This window comes from Triturus cristatus, chromosome 9, assembly GCF_964204655.1.
Source record: "Triturus cristatus chromosome 9, aTriCri1.1, whole genome shotgun sequence".
NCBI lineage: Eukaryota > Metazoa > Chordata > Amphibia > Caudata > Salamandridae > Triturus > Triturus cristatus.
Genome location: NC_140592.1, coordinates 1,290,906,317 through 1,290,923,142, shown reverse-complemented (window position 1 = coordinate 1,290,923,142; position 16,826 = coordinate 1,290,906,317). Strand labels below are relative to the sequence as shown.

The window sequence follows — 16,826 nt, the reverse complement described above, 5'->3', positions numbered from 1 at the left end:
ACAGACCCCAACGCTGCAGCTCTCTCTGTGATGTGACCCGCTGCAGGGTCCCGCTCCACAGACCCCAACGCTGCAGCTCTCTCTGTGATGTGACCCGCTGCACGGTCCCGCTCCACAGACCCCAACGCTGCAGCTCTCTCTGTGATGTGACCCGCTGCAGGGTCCCGCTCCACAGACCCCAACGCTGCAGCTCTCTATGTGATGTGACCCGCTGCACGGTCCCGCTCCAGAGACCCCAACGCTGCAGCTCTCTCTGTGATGTGACCCGCTGCAGGGTCCCGCTCCACAGACCCCAACGCTGCAGCTCTCTCTGTGATGTGACCCGCTGCAGGGTCCCGCTCCACAGACCCCAACGCTGCAGCTCTCTCTGTGATGTGACCCGCTGCAGGGTCCCGCTCCACAGACCCCAACGCTGCAGCTCTCTCTGTGATGTGACCCGCTGCAGGGTCCCGCTCCACAGACCCCAACGCTGCAGCTCTCTCTGTGATGTGACCCGCTGCAGGGTCCCGCTCCACAGACCCCAACGCTGCAGCTCTCTCTGTGATGTGACCCGCTGCAGGGTCCCGCTCCACAGACCCCAACGCTGCAGCTCTCTCTGTGATGTGACCCGCTGCAGGGTCCCGCTCCACAGACCCCAACGCTGCAGCTCTCTCTGTGATGTGACCCGCTGCAGGGTCCCGCTCCACAGACCCCAACGCTGCAGCTCTCTCTGTGATGTGACCCGCTGCAGGGTCCCGCTCCACAGACCCCAACGCTGCAGCTCTCTCTGTGATGTGACCCGCTGCAGGGTCCCGCTCCACAGACCCCAACGCTGCAGCTCTCTATGTGATGTGACCCGCTGCACGGTCCCGCTCCAGAGACCCCAACGCTGCAGCTCTCTCTGTGATGTGACCCGCTGCAGGGTCCCGCTCCACAGACCCCAACGCTGCAGCTCTCTCTGTGATGTGACCCGCTGCAGGGTCCCGCTCCACAGACCCCAACGCTGCAGCTCTCTATGTGATGTGACCCGCTGCACGGTCCCGCTCCAGAGACCCCAACGCTGCAGCTCTCTCTGTGATGTGACCCGCTGCAGGGTCCCGCTCCACAGACCCCAACGCTGCAGCTCTCTCTGTGATGTGACCCGCTGCAGGGTCCCGCTCCACAGACCCCAACGCTGCAGCTCTCTCTGTGATGTGACCCGCTGCAGAGTCCCGCTCCACAGACCCCAACGCTGCAGCTCTCTCTGTGATGTGACCCGCTGCAGAGTCCCGCTCCACAGACCCCAACCTTAAATGATGGTTTCCTAACTGCTGCACCGCTTGATATCTCTGCATCTGGCCATAACCTTCCCACCACATGAGCTGAATGTTTATACGTATTGTAGCGTGTAGCGCTGCTTAGGTGTTTGTTAGGAGCCAGGTATTCCTATTACAGCGCTACATTTATGGTTGTTAGATACACCATGGCACTTAATGTAAACATGGACGGAGGGGCGCTCTGTTGAAGTTTACAAGACTGCCACACAGCCCATTGTGCAAACTGAAAACCAGGCAATGAATAAATGAAAACAAGGGCTGGCAGCTGTGGTCTGGTGCGGCCTCTGGCATGGCCAGCGGGCAGGTTGCCCTGCGGAGGAGGGTGCTTGTGACTCACTCCATGGGTGGGGCCGCCCCTCGAAACAAACCTAAACTGTTCGTGTTCTCGCGCCGCTCTATCTCTCTGGATTGTTTGCGTTATCGAACCCTTTACTCTCGACCCGTTCTCTCTGTTCTACGGGTCGCGTGGCCCTTCCCGTTCTTTCACTCCAAGTGCCTCAGTCAGCTCGTGCTAATGGTAAACCTCAGATCCTAGCACTTTGCTGGAGGATTGATGTAAGTCTTTGTCAATTAACATAATTACAAGCCTGATTATAGTCTAATTGCAGTATGATTATTTGGTGTTTCACTGTACAAATCAGGGAATATCAAACAGGAGAAGCTCCCGTGGCGTGAGTTTTGTGTTTTCTGGAAGCGCACTAAAAACGCGTAGTACACAAGCCAAAGTAAAAAGAGGGGACTTTTCGTTTCAACAATGGCGAAATACATTTGTAATGTATCCTTGATTATTTTGTACACATGTGTAAACGACGATGCTGCTTAATTGCGAACATTACTTTTCGGGTAACCTTCAATTTAATCCCCATTAACAAGTGACACACCCCGCAAAAGCCAATACCCTCTTTAAACATCTTAAGCCAAACTTACCACGTCCCTCTGAGGTGGCGGTGGCAGCAAGAGCTCCAGCGCAATGAGTGGGCTGCTTCTCAGCGCTGCACGCCTGCTCTGGTGAGGCGCGAGAGCCCCAGGGTCCCGCCTCTGCCATAGATCACTCGCAGCCGAGCCTCCTTTCTTCCACCGCTGCCCCATCCATACTCCGCAGAACTGGAGCAGCGAATTCCAGCTTCCGGCGAGTACAGATTTATTGCTCAGTCCTCACATACTGCCGGGCGCCCGGAGAGAGCGGGATGGGCCTCAATGCGCTGGCTCGAGAATAGAAAACTCCCCAGCGGACGCGGCAGCTCAACCCTCTTTTGGTGATTAATAGTCCAACCCAGTGGTGCCGATTTGATCAAACGGAGGGACAGAGGCCCAGACAGTCCTGCCGGAAACGGAGTTTGTGACCTGCAGGATGGACCAGGTTTCTGCATCAAGCTCTTGAGCCACTGAGCTATCTTGGAGTACTGAAAATGCCCTCCGCAGCTTACATCAGCGTGCATTCATCCCCCTTGCTTCTATTTGCACACTTCTAATGCATCAAATGCTTGGGACGAAAGAGACACGAAAAGCGCCCACAACATGTTTGGGGCATTTCAGTGCACTATGTAAGAAAATATGGGTTTCGAAATACTCCTTTAACGAGGTGAACGCGCGCTGCTGTGCGTGCTACACACCAGTGGGAATGGGCGGTGCAACGGCGGGTGGTGCGCACGCACCACAAAGGAGCGGGGGCAAGGGAGCGCGGCAGCGAGGTGAACGCGCTGTGCTGCGCGTGCTAGCCACCAGTGGGAATGGGTGGAGCAAAGGCAGCCGCCTTTGCCCAATTGCGTGCCATTTTTAAAAAAGCACACGAAAGCCAATGCCAGACAGGGAAAGCAAAACCACATGCACGAGCGTGTGGGTAGCTTTCTGAAGCCTGTACAAGAGGTCTCGCGCTGCGCGAGTAGTTCTACGCACTGCAACGCTAGGCGCAAGACCTAAAAAGAAGCCCAGTGTACTGAGATCATTTGTTCACAGGAAACTTGGCTATGCGACAACACCCCCCTAATTGAAGGTTTTGCCCAACTTCACAGGCCTGCTAGGAGAAAAAGGTTTGGTCGTCCCTCCGGGGGGATTATAAGACCTACTTCAAGCAGGATTGCGAAAAAGGTGATGTTAATAATTGTAACGTGCAAATGGTTGCTGGTCTGCAAGGTATCCCTACTGGTTACAGATAGGATGTGTGAACATGTGGTACTTGTGAATGTCTACATATACTGGGGTTCCCATGAGGAGTATGAGGTGGAAATGGGGCACTTCTAGGAAGATATGGATGTATTGTGTGAAAAGCATGAGAATGATTTGAATATTGTAATGGGATATCTCAATCATAAACTGAATCCCAAACAATGAGATCCCTGTTTCAAGAAATATTGTGCTCATATAATAAATATAGTGCCGGCTGTCTTCCCTAATTGTATTTCGACTAGACAAGATTGAACACTAGGGATGTATTTGGGGTCAAAGGGGTTGTTTAGATTAAACAGTAGGTTGAAACCGACCGCCCAGCTAAACAGACCTATAGGACAGGCCCTCAGCACAGCCCCAATGATTATGTTTTCATTCACGCATGGAATTTCGCGACAGTAAAAGTGTTCCGGTTCACCCAAAGTGAAGACAGTGGTCATAATGCCCTGTACTTTGACTTATCTGGGGGTCAATAAGCCCCTGTGAAATAGTACTTCCCCAACAAATGGAGTACCCTAAACGCCTGACAACAAGACTAGCAGATACATATGTAGAAAAACTGGCAAACATCCAACAGAAATTAAATATGGAAATCGCAAGGGATCAGAATGTGGCCTGCTTTGAGGAAACATTAGTTAGGAACCAGAATAGGATTTTAAAGAGAAATGTTGGGAAAACCTGCTGGAAACAATCGAAGCAAAAAACGTACAAAGTTTTCGGAAGCTGATACAGGAAGCCTTCCGGACAGACCCGCAGGGCTTTTAGCTTTGTAGTGGGAGAAGCAACATGGAAAGAGTACCTATGCGAACTGTATGGGACAAGTGAAGCGTCTGTATTAACCAAAAAAACACACTGGGGAGGGGTTGACGAAGATTTAAAAAAGCTCTTTACAGTAGAAAAGGTAAAGGATATTATAAGAAAGCTAACATTAACCCGTGCAGCAGGACCCGACAATCTCCCCGCAATCATAATAAAGACTCGGTTAACCTGGTGGGCTGAATTCTATCCCATATGTTCTTAGCCATATTAGACTCTGGTCATATCCCCAAAAATTGGAGGGTGTCAGTAATTAGGCCGATACATAAGAAGGGAGATAAGAAAGCCCCGCGGAATTACAGATTGATCAGTCTGTTGGATGTCTGTGAGAAAGTTTTCACCAAAATATTCCTGGGTAGATTGAAGGATTGGGTGGAACAGCGGTCGATCGTGCCAGTGGGCCAAGGAGGCTTTAAGGAGGGACACTCTACGATTGACCACTTTTTCGCTCTATGAGCGGTGGCACGGAAGTCTATGGAGCAGCGAGGGAAGTTGTATTGCTGCTTTGTAGACTTTCGTGCGGCATTTGACCTGGTTGATAGGAAATGTCTTTGGGAGACCTTAGAAAAATATGATATCCCAGAAGGTCTCCTGGCTGTAATTCAGGAGTTACATAGTCAGAACTGGGCCCAAGTTATTAAGGTTACAGCGGGGGCTTTGACACCGAAAATAGCGATTAACACCAGCCTAAGACAGGGCTGTGTATTGGCCCCCCTACTTTTTGCCATATTCTTTGTAGATCTGCCAACTATCTTGGCGGTAGATAGAAGTGCTAGCCCAAAAGTGAATGGGAAGCAAGTATCCTGTTTACTGTATGCCGATGACAGATAGACCAGAGGTTTAATTGGTGCCTGGGCCCGACCGAACTGGAATTTTTTATTTTTTATTTGTTTATTGGTTCTGGTCGACATCGAACACAGCACACATTACAGTACATCACAGTCATATATAATATAAAATTGCATCTCAGTTTATACATTAAAAAAACTTTTTGTTTCCGTATTTGGGGAGATCACTTACATGTCAATGCAACTCGGGTTTCCCGATCTGACTCTAGGTTCCTTGAATGCACTTTAATACAATTAATGTCAAAATACATTTCCTGGTCACATTACTCCAACATTCCCCCTGGTCTTCTCCCACCAGGAGGTAGTTAGAAGTGTCTCATATTCTACTGTCACGCTAGTACCCTGACCACCTCTGCAAGTTGGAGATATTGCATCAGAGGTTCCCAGTAATCTCTAGGTCTGGATTCCTGCGGTAGTTCTTCCGCGTAGACTTCCAATGTGTCTCTACAGTATGACATGTCCTTAAGCCAGTCTTTGAATCTGGGGGGGGGGGCGTTTGTTACCCCATCTTATAGCAACACAGCGCTTAGCTACCAAGAGCGCTACAGCCAAAAATGTTCTTCTTTTTACGGGTGTAAGTTTATACATACCCAATAGGCACACAAGTGGGGCAATTTGGTATCATTTCAGATAACATAGTTGTGAGTGCTCCCGTAACTTCTTCCCAATATTTATGTATCTGTGGGCAAGCCCACGCCGTACGTAAGAAGTCTGCAGGTAAAGCCTTGCATCTATAACACTTATCATTTGGCCGAAGGCCGTATGTGTGTAACTGAGCCAGGGTATAATAAAATTGGTGTAAGAATTTGAAGTGTATTATGCACAAATTGCAGTTTGGCGTCATCAGTTGTAGCTGTGCTCTTGTTCAGAAGCAAGTGTCACCCAGTAGCGTTTCCCATTTATTAAGCGATCTGTTTTCACAGTTCCGCCGTGCTCTGATTGTGCCACATTGTATAAGCGTGTGACTAATTTCCGGCGGCCAGGTGTAACTATCAGTGTTTGCAGTGCTTGGAATTGTGGTAATTCCTCCGGAAATGAGGCGTATAATTCCCTTATCGCCGTCTGCAACCGCAAATGGGCAAACAGTTTCATGGGAGTATTGTGTATGCTTAAGGATGGGTCCTCTCTGTGGATGAATCTACCATGTGGGAATACATCTGCCATGGTATTCAGTTTCATTTCACCTAACAGCTGTAGCATACTTTTTTCCTGCGTAACTGACAGTCTCGGGTGGTACGCGATAGGAAGAGATGGGGCATAAACGGGAAGTTTTTGCGCTCGACGCGCTTGCATATACCAAGCTCTTGAGGTACAGTGCACTGTTTGTATCTTATCATTGTGGGTAAAGGACTTTGGGTCTGACATATAGGCTGTCAATGGGGTCGGGTATACACTGTCCCTTTCCACTGACACGTGTGGTATGTACGCGTGTGGTTTTAGCCAGTAGTAAGCATGTTGTGCCTGTGCACAATAATAATATAGTTGGAGAGCTGGCGCCCCAAATCCTCCTTTGTGGTATGGTTTCGTCAGTGTATCCCAGCGTATTCTGGCCTGTTTTCCCGCCCATGTCAGTTTCTGCATTGCAGTTCTCAGTTTTGAAAACCTTGCCTGTGTTAGCCAAATAGGAATATTGCTAAATAAATATAATAATTTTGGTAGGATAATCATCTTTTGCAGAGCTATCCGATCTTCTAGGGAAAGGGCCATCCGTATCCATCGGTCTATCTGTTTGTCCACTTTAGTTATTGCTCTGCCATAGTTTCCCTTACCACCAGTTCTGGATCCCTATGTATCCATATGCCCAAATACTTTACCGGGTCAGTGTGCCACTTCAGGGGATAGTCTAAAGTCAGCTGCGTTGTGGCCAATGTGAGCGGTATGACCACCGACTTGTCCCAATTTACTCGTAAGCCTGAGTATTGTTGGACTCCTACATATTCCCTAATAAGTGTATTTAAATGTGTATTGGGGTGTCGAGTGAAAAGCACCATATCGTCCGCATAGAGGGAAATGCTGAGAGGGCGGAGATGGAATTGCAGTGCTGTCTCTGAGTACTTCTGTCTAATCATACAGGCTAAGGGTTCTAATATTAACGTGAATAAGATAGGAGAGAGCGGGCAGCCTTGTCTCGTCCCTCGTTTTATATTGATGGTGAGCCAGAGTGGATGGTGGTCATGATCTTGATGGTGTAAAATTCTCCGGGGAGCCCGTCCAAACCAGGAGCTTTATTATTTGGGAGAGAGTTTATTGCGTCTTTGATTTCATCTTTAGTGATATGGTGACTCAAAAATTTATGGTGAGTATCTGACAGCCATGCTTTGGCGATATCTTGTAGGTATTGATTAATTTCTAGTGGGGACCGAACTGGAAAATGTGAACGAGTATAAATATCCCGGTGTCTGGTTCAACAAGTCTCTACAGTGGTGCACGCATCTGGAGGCCCAGAAAGCCAAAGCCTATATATCAGTGTGTGGGCTGAAAAAATGTAACCGCATTTATGGGGATATGTCCCACAGACCACTGATAAAAGCCTATAATGCTATGATACCCCCCAACTACAATACGGAGTAGAAGTCCTCTGCTTAATTGACAAAAGCAGTTGGGATATCGAGGGACTAAAATGCATAAAACCCCTAATGTCGTTAGCGGGCTCATCCATGATCCAGGCAATTAGATTAGAGCTGAGTATGACTTCATGGAAGGTACAGGCGCAAGTGGCCCTCTTAAGATTCTGGAAAACACTTGGTACAGGAGAAGCCATGAAAGTGTCAAAATGGTGTAAGACCGAGACTCAGCATAGTTCCCTAAAACTGGCCAAAGAGGTCAGAAAGAAATTGTATATTGTCTGTGAAAACCTAAACGTGAGAATTGATCAGCAGACTCTACAAACAGAAGTAACAAAGAGTGAACTCAGAACTCTAGGGAATGAAATGTCTAGGATGGAAGACATGGAGTATCTGAGAAAGAAAGAATCTGTGAAATTCATGATAAATAGTTGGGTGAAAGAAATCTGGTACCCCTATCTGGATATATTACCTAATCAACGGCTTAGATCAGAAATACAAAGATTGAGAATCAGTATTAATCCTGGTATGACTAATGGAGAATAAAGGCAGAAATGATGCAACCTGATGGTAAATGGACATGTAGGCTGGGCACAAAATGCGATAATTTTATTCATCTTAATGGACTGCCTTAAATTGTTAGCTCTGCGGAAACAGTTTTCCGCCCCCATCTTTTTGCAAATATGGTACTGATTTGCGTGCACAAGCTATTGAACTTCTTACAGATATACCAAACCTTGAAATTGCAATAGCCATTGAGAATTATATGAAGGCTGTAAAACGTTTTTTATGGAAAAGGAAATGGATGCTTGAAAGTTAGGATAGAAGCTATGATGGATATGGATTTTAGATAACTTTGACTTGATATATACCTTTTAGAAATATATTTTATAACAGGAATTTTATTGCTTTTGAAATATTTATGTTTATATATAGGCGTGTCTGTGACCTATATATAGAGTATTGTGTAAATTTCAAAAGGAAGAATATGGAATTCGGACTATTACAATGGCGTTGGTTGATGAATTTGTAATGTTTTAGAATATTTACATAGAGTGATATGTTTTTATGTTGTTTAAAGACCTACGGTCTAAATAAACTTTACTTTGACTGACTGACTGTTCTCTGATCCCAATGATGTGGGGGTCTACTGCATGGCTCTGTACTCTGATCCCAGTGATGCGAGGGTCTACCACCTAGCTCTGTACTCTGATCCCAGTGATGTGAGGGTCTACTGCATGGCTCTGTACTCTGATCCCAGTGATGCGAGGGTCTACTGCATGGCTCTGTACTCTGATCCCAGTGATGTGAGGGTCTACCACCTAGCTCTGTACTCTGATCCCAGTGATGTGAGGGTCTACCGCTCAACTCTGTACTCTGATCCCAGTGATGTGAGGGTCTACCACCTGGCTCTGTACTCTGATCCCAGTGATGTGAGGGTCTACTGCATGGCTCTGTACTCTGATCCCAGTCATGTTAGGGTCTACTGCATGGCTCTGTACTCTGATCCCAGTGATGTGAGGGTCTACCGCCTGGCTCTGTACTCTGATCCCAGTGATGTGAGGGTCTACCACCATACTCTGTACTCTGATCCCAGTGATGTGAGGGTCTACCGCTCAACTCTGTACTCTGATCCCAGTGATGTGAGGGTCTACCACCTGGCTCTGTACTCTGATCCCAGTGATGTGAGGGTCTACCACCTGGCTCTGTACTCTGATCCCAGTGATGTGAGGGTCTACCACCATACTCCGTACTCTGATCCCAGTGATGTGAGGGTCTATTGCATGGCTCTGTACTCTGATCCCAGTGATGTGAGGGTCTATTGCATGGCTCTGTACTCTGATCCCAGTGATGTGAGTGTCTACTGCATGGCTCTGTACTCTGATCCCAGTGATGCGAGGGTCTACTGCATGGCTCTGTACTCTGATCCCAGTGATGTGAGGGAGGATCTACCACCTGGCTCTGTACTCTGATCCCAGTGATGTGAGGGTCTACTGCATGGCTCTGTACTCTGATCCCAGTGATGTGAGGGTCTACTGGATGGCTCTGTACTCTGATACCTGTCATGTTAGGGTCTAGTGCATGGCTCTGTACTCTGATCCCAGTGATGTGAGGGTCTACCACCTGGCTCTGTACTCTGATCCCAGTGATCTGAGGGTCTACCACCATACTCTGATCCCAGTGATGTGAGGTTCTACTGCATGCCTCTGTACTCTGATCCTAGTGATGTGAGGGTCTACCGCTCAACTCTGTACTCTGATCCCAGTGATGTGAGGGTCTACTGCATGGCTCTGTACTCTGATCCCAGTGATGTGAGGGTCTACCGCTCAACTCTGTACTCTGATCCCAGTGATGTGAGGGTCTACTGCATGGCTCTGTACTCTGATCCCAGTGATGTGAGGGTCTACCACCTGGCTCTGTACTCTGATCCCAGTGATGTGAGGGTCTACCACCATACTCCGTACTCTGATCCCAGTGATGTGAGGGTCTACTGCATGGCTCTGAACTCTGATCCCAGTGATGTGAGTGTCTACTGCATGGCTCTGTACTCTGATCCCAGTGATGCGAGGGTCTACTGCATGGCTCTGTACTCTGATCCCAGTGATGTGAGGGAGGATCTACCACCTGGCTCTGTACTCTGATCCCAGTGATGTGAGGGTCTACCACCATACTCCGTACTCTGATCCCAGTGATGTGAGGGTCTACTGCATGGCTCTGTACTCTGATCCCAGTGATGCGAGGGTCTACTGCATGGCTCTGTACTCTGATCCGAGTGATGTGAGGGAGGATCTACCACCTGGCTCTGTACTCTGATCCCAGTGATGTGAGGGTCTACCACCATACTCCGTACTCTGATCCCAGTGATGTGAGGGTCTACTGCATGACTCTGTACTCTAATCCCAGTGATGTGAGGGTCTACTGCATGGCTCTGTACTCTGATCCCAGTCATTTTAGGGTCTACTGCATGGCTCTGTACTCTGATCCCAGTGATGTGAGTGTCTAGTGCATGGCTCTGTACTCTGATAAATTAAATAACAACCTGAATGAACAGGTAAAAAGAACCTAACCTTAAGGCGTCGGAAGAGCAATTGAATTCCGAAAAACACCAGAACAAAGTAAAGGGCAATACTTTTCTTTACTTGAGTCCCCTCACTCACCAGGGTTTCCCCACGGTGACATGCTTCATCATTGGGGTCCTCTCAGTCCTCTACGGGCTGAGGCGTGCTGCGACTTGCGGATGAGGGTGGTCTGCTGTTGTATTGTATTGTGCTCAGCTTTATTTCCTGCTGCTGTATTGTATTGTGCTCCACTGTTTTCTATTTTTTTTCCTGCACTCTATTGTATAATTAGTGGTTGTTCTTGTTACCCTGCGGTCCGCCCATTTTTTCGTGCCATAACCCCGCCGCTGCGTTCCCTTCGGCCCGCCCCCTCGCTCGCCCATTCGCTCTCGCTCACCGCCTCCCAGCTACTCCTCCCTCTCACCTCCCCTTATTATGGTGGCCGCAACAAAGGCAAGACCGTCTGCGCCCGTCCGCAAGCATGCCATTGAAATCTGGGACCTACTTGACGACTCCTCCCAGGAAGTCGCCTTCCTGACTGAGACCTGGTTGAACCCCTCCTCGGCGCCCAACCTCGCCGCAGCCATCCCGGACGGCTACAAGATCACCCACAGGGACCGCACCAAGGGAGCAGGAGGAGGAATCGCCATCACCCACAGAAACACCCTCAGAATCTCGACCAGCACTGACGGCACCATCAGCGACCCCAACACCACCCTCAGAGGAACCCTCGTCTACAGACACCCCGGACCCCGGCCACAGTTCAGCGACTCCATCGCCGACTTCGTCAGCACTCACACCCTTGCATCCATGGGCTACATCCTCCTCGGAGACCTGAACTTCCACCTTGAGAACTCCAACAACCTCGCCAACCTAGGACTCAAACAGCTCGTCACAACTCTCACCCACTCCGCCGGACACATGCTCGACTCCATCTTCTCAGCCAGCCACCACGTCACCTTCAGCCACACCACCGAACTCCACTGGACCGACCACCGCTGCATCCACTTCACCTTCGAAAAACCCACCACCATACACACTGGGCCCACCGCCGCAGCTAGAGCAAAATCTCAGAAGACCAGCTTATCGCCACCCTTGCCCAAAACCCACCAACTGACACCACCGACCCGGACACCACCGCCCGCAACCTCAGGCAATGGATCGACGACTGCGCCAACACTCTCGCCCTCATCAAGAAACCCTCAAACAGGAGCTCCGACAGAAAAGCCATCTGGTTCACCGCCGACCTCCAGGCATCCAAGCAGGCCTGCCGAAGGCTCGAGAAGAAGTGGCACCATGAACAGACACCAGACAGCAATGCAGTCCACAAGAGCGCCATCCGCAGACACCACCAACTCATCCGAACCGCCAAAAGGACCTCCTTCAAGGAACGCATCGACAACAACGCTCACAACAGCAAAGAGCTCTTCAACATCGTGAAGGAACTCTCCAACCCCAGCTCCAACGACATCCTGCCATCGCAAGACCTCTGCGAATCCCTAGCCACCTTCTTCCACCGCAAGATCGCAGACATCCACGACAGCTTCATCAACAAGGCCCCCCGACAGCCTCCAACACCTCTGACTCCCCGCCCCCCAGCCACAACGACCCCCTGCTCTCCTGGACCCATGTCAACGACGACGACACCATCAAGATCATGGCCACCATCCACTCCGGCTCACCATCAGACCCCTGCCGCACCACATCTTCAACAAAGCAAGCTCCACCATCGCACCCCATCTCCACAAGATCATCAACAACTCCTTCGAGACCGCCACCTTCCCGGAGAGCTGGAAGCACGCTGAGATCAACGCCCTACTCAAGAAACCCAAGGCGGACCCAAAAGACCTCAAGAACTTCCGGCCCATCTCCCTACTCCCATACCCGACGAAAGTCATTGAGAAGATTGTCAACAGACAACTGACCTCCTTCCTCGAAAAGAACAACATCCTAGACCCGTCTGAATCCGGATTCCGCAGCAATCACAGCACCGAAACAGCACTCATCACTACCACCGACGACATCAGGACCCTGCTGGACAATGGAGAAACCGCGGCCCTCATCCTCCTGGACCTCTCGGATGCCTTCGACACCGTCTGCCACCACACCCTACGCACACGCCTCCGCGACAAAGCCTTAGAGTGGACCACCTCCTTCCTCACCGGCAGAACCCAGAGTGTCCGCCTCCCTCCGTTCCGATCTATAGTCACCAAGATCATCTGCGGCATACCCCAAGGATCATCCCTCAGTCCAACATTCTTCAACGTCTACATGGCACCGCTCGCCAACATCGTCCAATCGCACAACCTCAACATCATCTCATACTCCAACGACACCCAGCTGATCCTCTCCCTCACCAAGGCCCCCACCATGGTCAAAACCAACCTCCACGAAGGAATGAAGGCTGTCGCCGAATGGATGAAAAACAGCCGCCTGAAACTTAACTCGGACAAGACGGAAGTCCTCATCCTCGGCTCCACCCACTCCGCCTGGGACTACTCCTGGTGGCCGGACGCGCTGGGAGCTGTACCGAAGCCCACTGACAACACATGCAACCTGGAGGTCATCATGGACTCATCCCTGTCAATGACCAAGCAAATCAATGCCGTCTCCTCCTCCTGCTTCAACACCCTTGCATGCTTCGCAAGATCTTCAGATGGATCCCCACTGGAACCAGAAGGATGGTCACACAGGCCCTCGTCAGCAGCAGCAGACTGGATTACGGCAAAAACTCTACGTGGGATCCTCGGCCAAACTCCAGAAACGACTACAACGCATACAGAACGCCTCTGCATGCCTCATCCTCGACATCCCCCGCCACACCCACATCACATCCCACCTGAGAGACCTGCACTGGCTCCCCGTCAACAAGAGGATCACCTTCAAGCTCCTCACCCACGCTCACAAAGCACTCCACAACACCGGACCAACATACCTCAACGAACGACTCACTTTCTACACCCCGAACCACCAGCTTGGCTCCGCTGACCTCGTCCTCGCCACCGTTCCCCGCATCCTACGAGCGAACACAGGCGGCAGATCATTCTCCCACCTCGCCGCCAAGACATGGAAAACCCTCCCCATCCACCTGCAACAGACCCAGGACCTGCTGACCTTCAGGAGACTTTACAAAACCTGGCTGTTTGAGCAGTAGTGGCACCCTGGCCCCCTCCCCCCCCCCCCCCAGCGCCTTTAGACCCTCACGGGTAAGTAGTGCGCTCTACAAATGGATTGATTGGTCGATTCTGATCATAGTGATGTCAGAGTTTACCACCAGGCTCTGTGCTTAGGTCACAGTGATGTGAGGGTCCACCACCTGGCTCTGTACTTGGATCACAGTGATATGACGGTCTGCCATGCGGCGCTGTACTCTGATAACAGTGATGTGAGGGATTACCATCTGGGTCTGGACATTGATCTCAGTGATGTGTGGGTTTACCACCTGGCTCTGTACTCAGAACACAGTGATGTGAGGGTTTACCACCTGTGTCTAGACATTCATCACATTGGTGTGTGGGTTTACCGCCTGGCTCTGTACTCAGATCACAATGATGCGAGGGTTTACCACCTGTGTGTGGACATTCATCACATTGGTGTGTGGGTTCACCGCCTGGCTCTGTACTCAGATCACAGTGATGGGAGAGTCTACCGCCCCTAGCTCTGACCTTGTCTCTCATTGACAAGAAGGATGACTGTAGCACTGTCCACCATGGCAGAGTTCTCATGCTGTGACACCACCAATCGTGCCCCGGTCCATAAGACCTCAGACTGAACCACCCAACCAGCAAAATGGACTGAGAAGCGAAAATGAAGTCAAGACCGCATAAAGGGGCAGGCAGAGCTGGTCCCAGCTGTTAGTACGTGCCAGAGACGTGGGCATGTCGACCTCTCACACTTCTAAGCACTGTGTCCCAAAAGACGATCATTGCACCATGGTGGTCATCACGCATGACATGGAAATACTTCCTACATAGGATGAAAACAAATACCTCGGCAGGTATGCCCAACATCTCAGCATGAGTCCATAATTCTACTTCAGACCAGGCTGAAGTCTCCAGATCATTGCCCAACAAACATTCGACAGGGAGGTCTGCACTGACTACTACCTTTTTGAGGCCAGTTACCCCTCCCCAGGAGAAATTCACAACTACCAGGCTATGGTTGGTCCTTACATTGCTTGCATTGGTTACCTGGTACATTTCACCCAGGATGATCTGTGCAGGGTTCACTAGGTCCTCTGTCACCATGGTGACACTAGCACCTGTGTCCCTGAATGCCAAACCCTGTTTGCCATTTATGATAGGCTGCTGTTTGTATTTGCCCAGATTACTGGGGCTCACTAGGAATGACATATCAAGGTCTCCCTCACAAACTAGCATTGCCTGTGTTGGTACTCTGACTAGGCCAGAGTCCACATCAGAACCCAGGGTCAACCCAACTACAACCTTATTCTGAGTACTACCTCCACCAATGACTGCACTAGGGAGAACAGTTGCCTTAGGGGCTGGAGTGGTGGTGGTTTGGTCTTTGGACTTGGTACAATCAGATGTCCAGTGCCCTTTCTGTTTACAGAATTTGCACCAGGGCTTCTTTTGGCCTTTACCCTTTGCAGATTGTGACTCCCACCAGATGCAGATTTTTGGGGCCCTTGTGAAGACTTCTGGTCCTTAGATTTATCCCCACCCTTATCTGAGCCTTTAGGATCTTGCTTCTCGGTGTACCAGCCACAATCCCTACATGGTATTAAGTGCGGTATGTTGGACAAGCACTTCACTTCCCACTTCCCATAGCTTTTTAACCTTTTGCATCCAGGTTTTGGTTAAATACTTTTTAAATTAGATTTTCACAAAAAAGCATAAACCATACATGCAGGTGTGCAGAGTGTAGTATGCTATTTATTACCCCTGTTGAGAGAAGGGAGGGGCATCAGGACCCCCTCGAGGCTCGGCCTCTCATGAGCCATGGCCCCTCCTGTCACTCAATCAGGTGAAATCATTCTTGAAGCCTGTTGTGTTATTGTTGGAGATAAAAGGTCTGACAAGGGAGCTGTAGTCCATCGGTTTATATTTGTGAATATTGTGAGGAACTGTTTTTCATTTTATGTATCCTGATACCCTTTTCTCTGATTTTTCTTCAGGTAGCGTTGATATTGAAGATGTGGCAAATGACTGACTACAATGCCCCGGTCTTCCCATCATGCCCCTGGACTTTCAGCCTCCAACTGGATCAGACATCTCCTGCTGTGTCTGCTGAGGGGGTGCAGGCCAGGCAGGACCCCAGACCATATGATTGCAAGATGCAGTCATGACTTTAAACTTCAGTCTTCCAGGATCCACCAGTCACTCCCACGGGCCTCCCCGGGAGAACTGGTACAGCGATCTGATGGATCTCTCCGAGGTAACCCTCCGAGGCAGCCCTCCGTGGGAGCCCTCCGTGGGAGCCCGCCGATAGACCCCTCCGATGGACCTCTCCGAGGCAGCCCTCTGATGAAGCCCTCCGATGGACCCCTCCGATGGAGCCCTCCATTGGAGCCGTCCGAGGGAGCCCTCTGATGGAGCTGATACAATTCAATATATAATGATAAATGTGTTGTAGAATGCGCCATTGTTTCAAATTTTTCTTGGGGGAGAGATTCCCAAAGCCCCCTTTGTAGTTGTCAGGCCCACTCACTGCACCTGGTGTGCACCATATAGGGACTGGTCTGGAAATATTTGCCAGGGCTGCTTTGGGCTCCCGGTCTGGCCCTGGCAAGAGCAAGAGCCTTGTACTGCGAAATAAAACCAGCAGAGATGCAGCACCAACCTTCCCATTAAAAGTTTTTGTTTTTTGCAAATTCTTTCAATGTAAAATACTAAAATCCTTTGTAATTTGAATATTTGTTTATTGTGCATATGTTTGTATATTTTATCCGAATTACTGTTTTAATGTTTGAAATTTATATCATACACATTGCTTGGCGGTCCCTAGTCTAGTCCAGTGGCTACTTCTCGATCCCAGTATTCCTAACACTTCTATAAGGCTGGCGCGATAGGAAGACAACGCAAGGGTAGCACAAAGACGTAGCCAATCAACAATCCG

The 16,826-nt window shown here is 49.9% G+C and overlaps 1 protein-coding gene across 4 annotated transcripts in view; it reads left to right on the top strand.

Moving 5' to 3' along the window:
* FSIP1 (fibrous sheath interacting protein 1) overlaps positions 1 to 16,589 on the top strand; it is a 941,373-nt gene extending 924,784 nt beyond the window's left edge. For 3 of the 4 annotated variants that reach the window (XM_085627479.1, XM_085627477.1, XM_085627476.1), the window contains one exon: positions 15,886 to 16,050. In XM_085627479.1, coding sequence (XP_085483605.1) covers positions 15,886 to 15,920 — 35 coding nt within the window. In that variant the 3' untranslated portion in view covers positions 15,921 to 16,050. Of the gene's footprint in view, positions 1 to 15,885 lie in introns of all 4 variants that reach the window. The other variant, XM_085627480.1, reaches the window with a different exon arrangement.
* Positions 16,590 to 16,826: the final 237 nt, after the last annotated feature.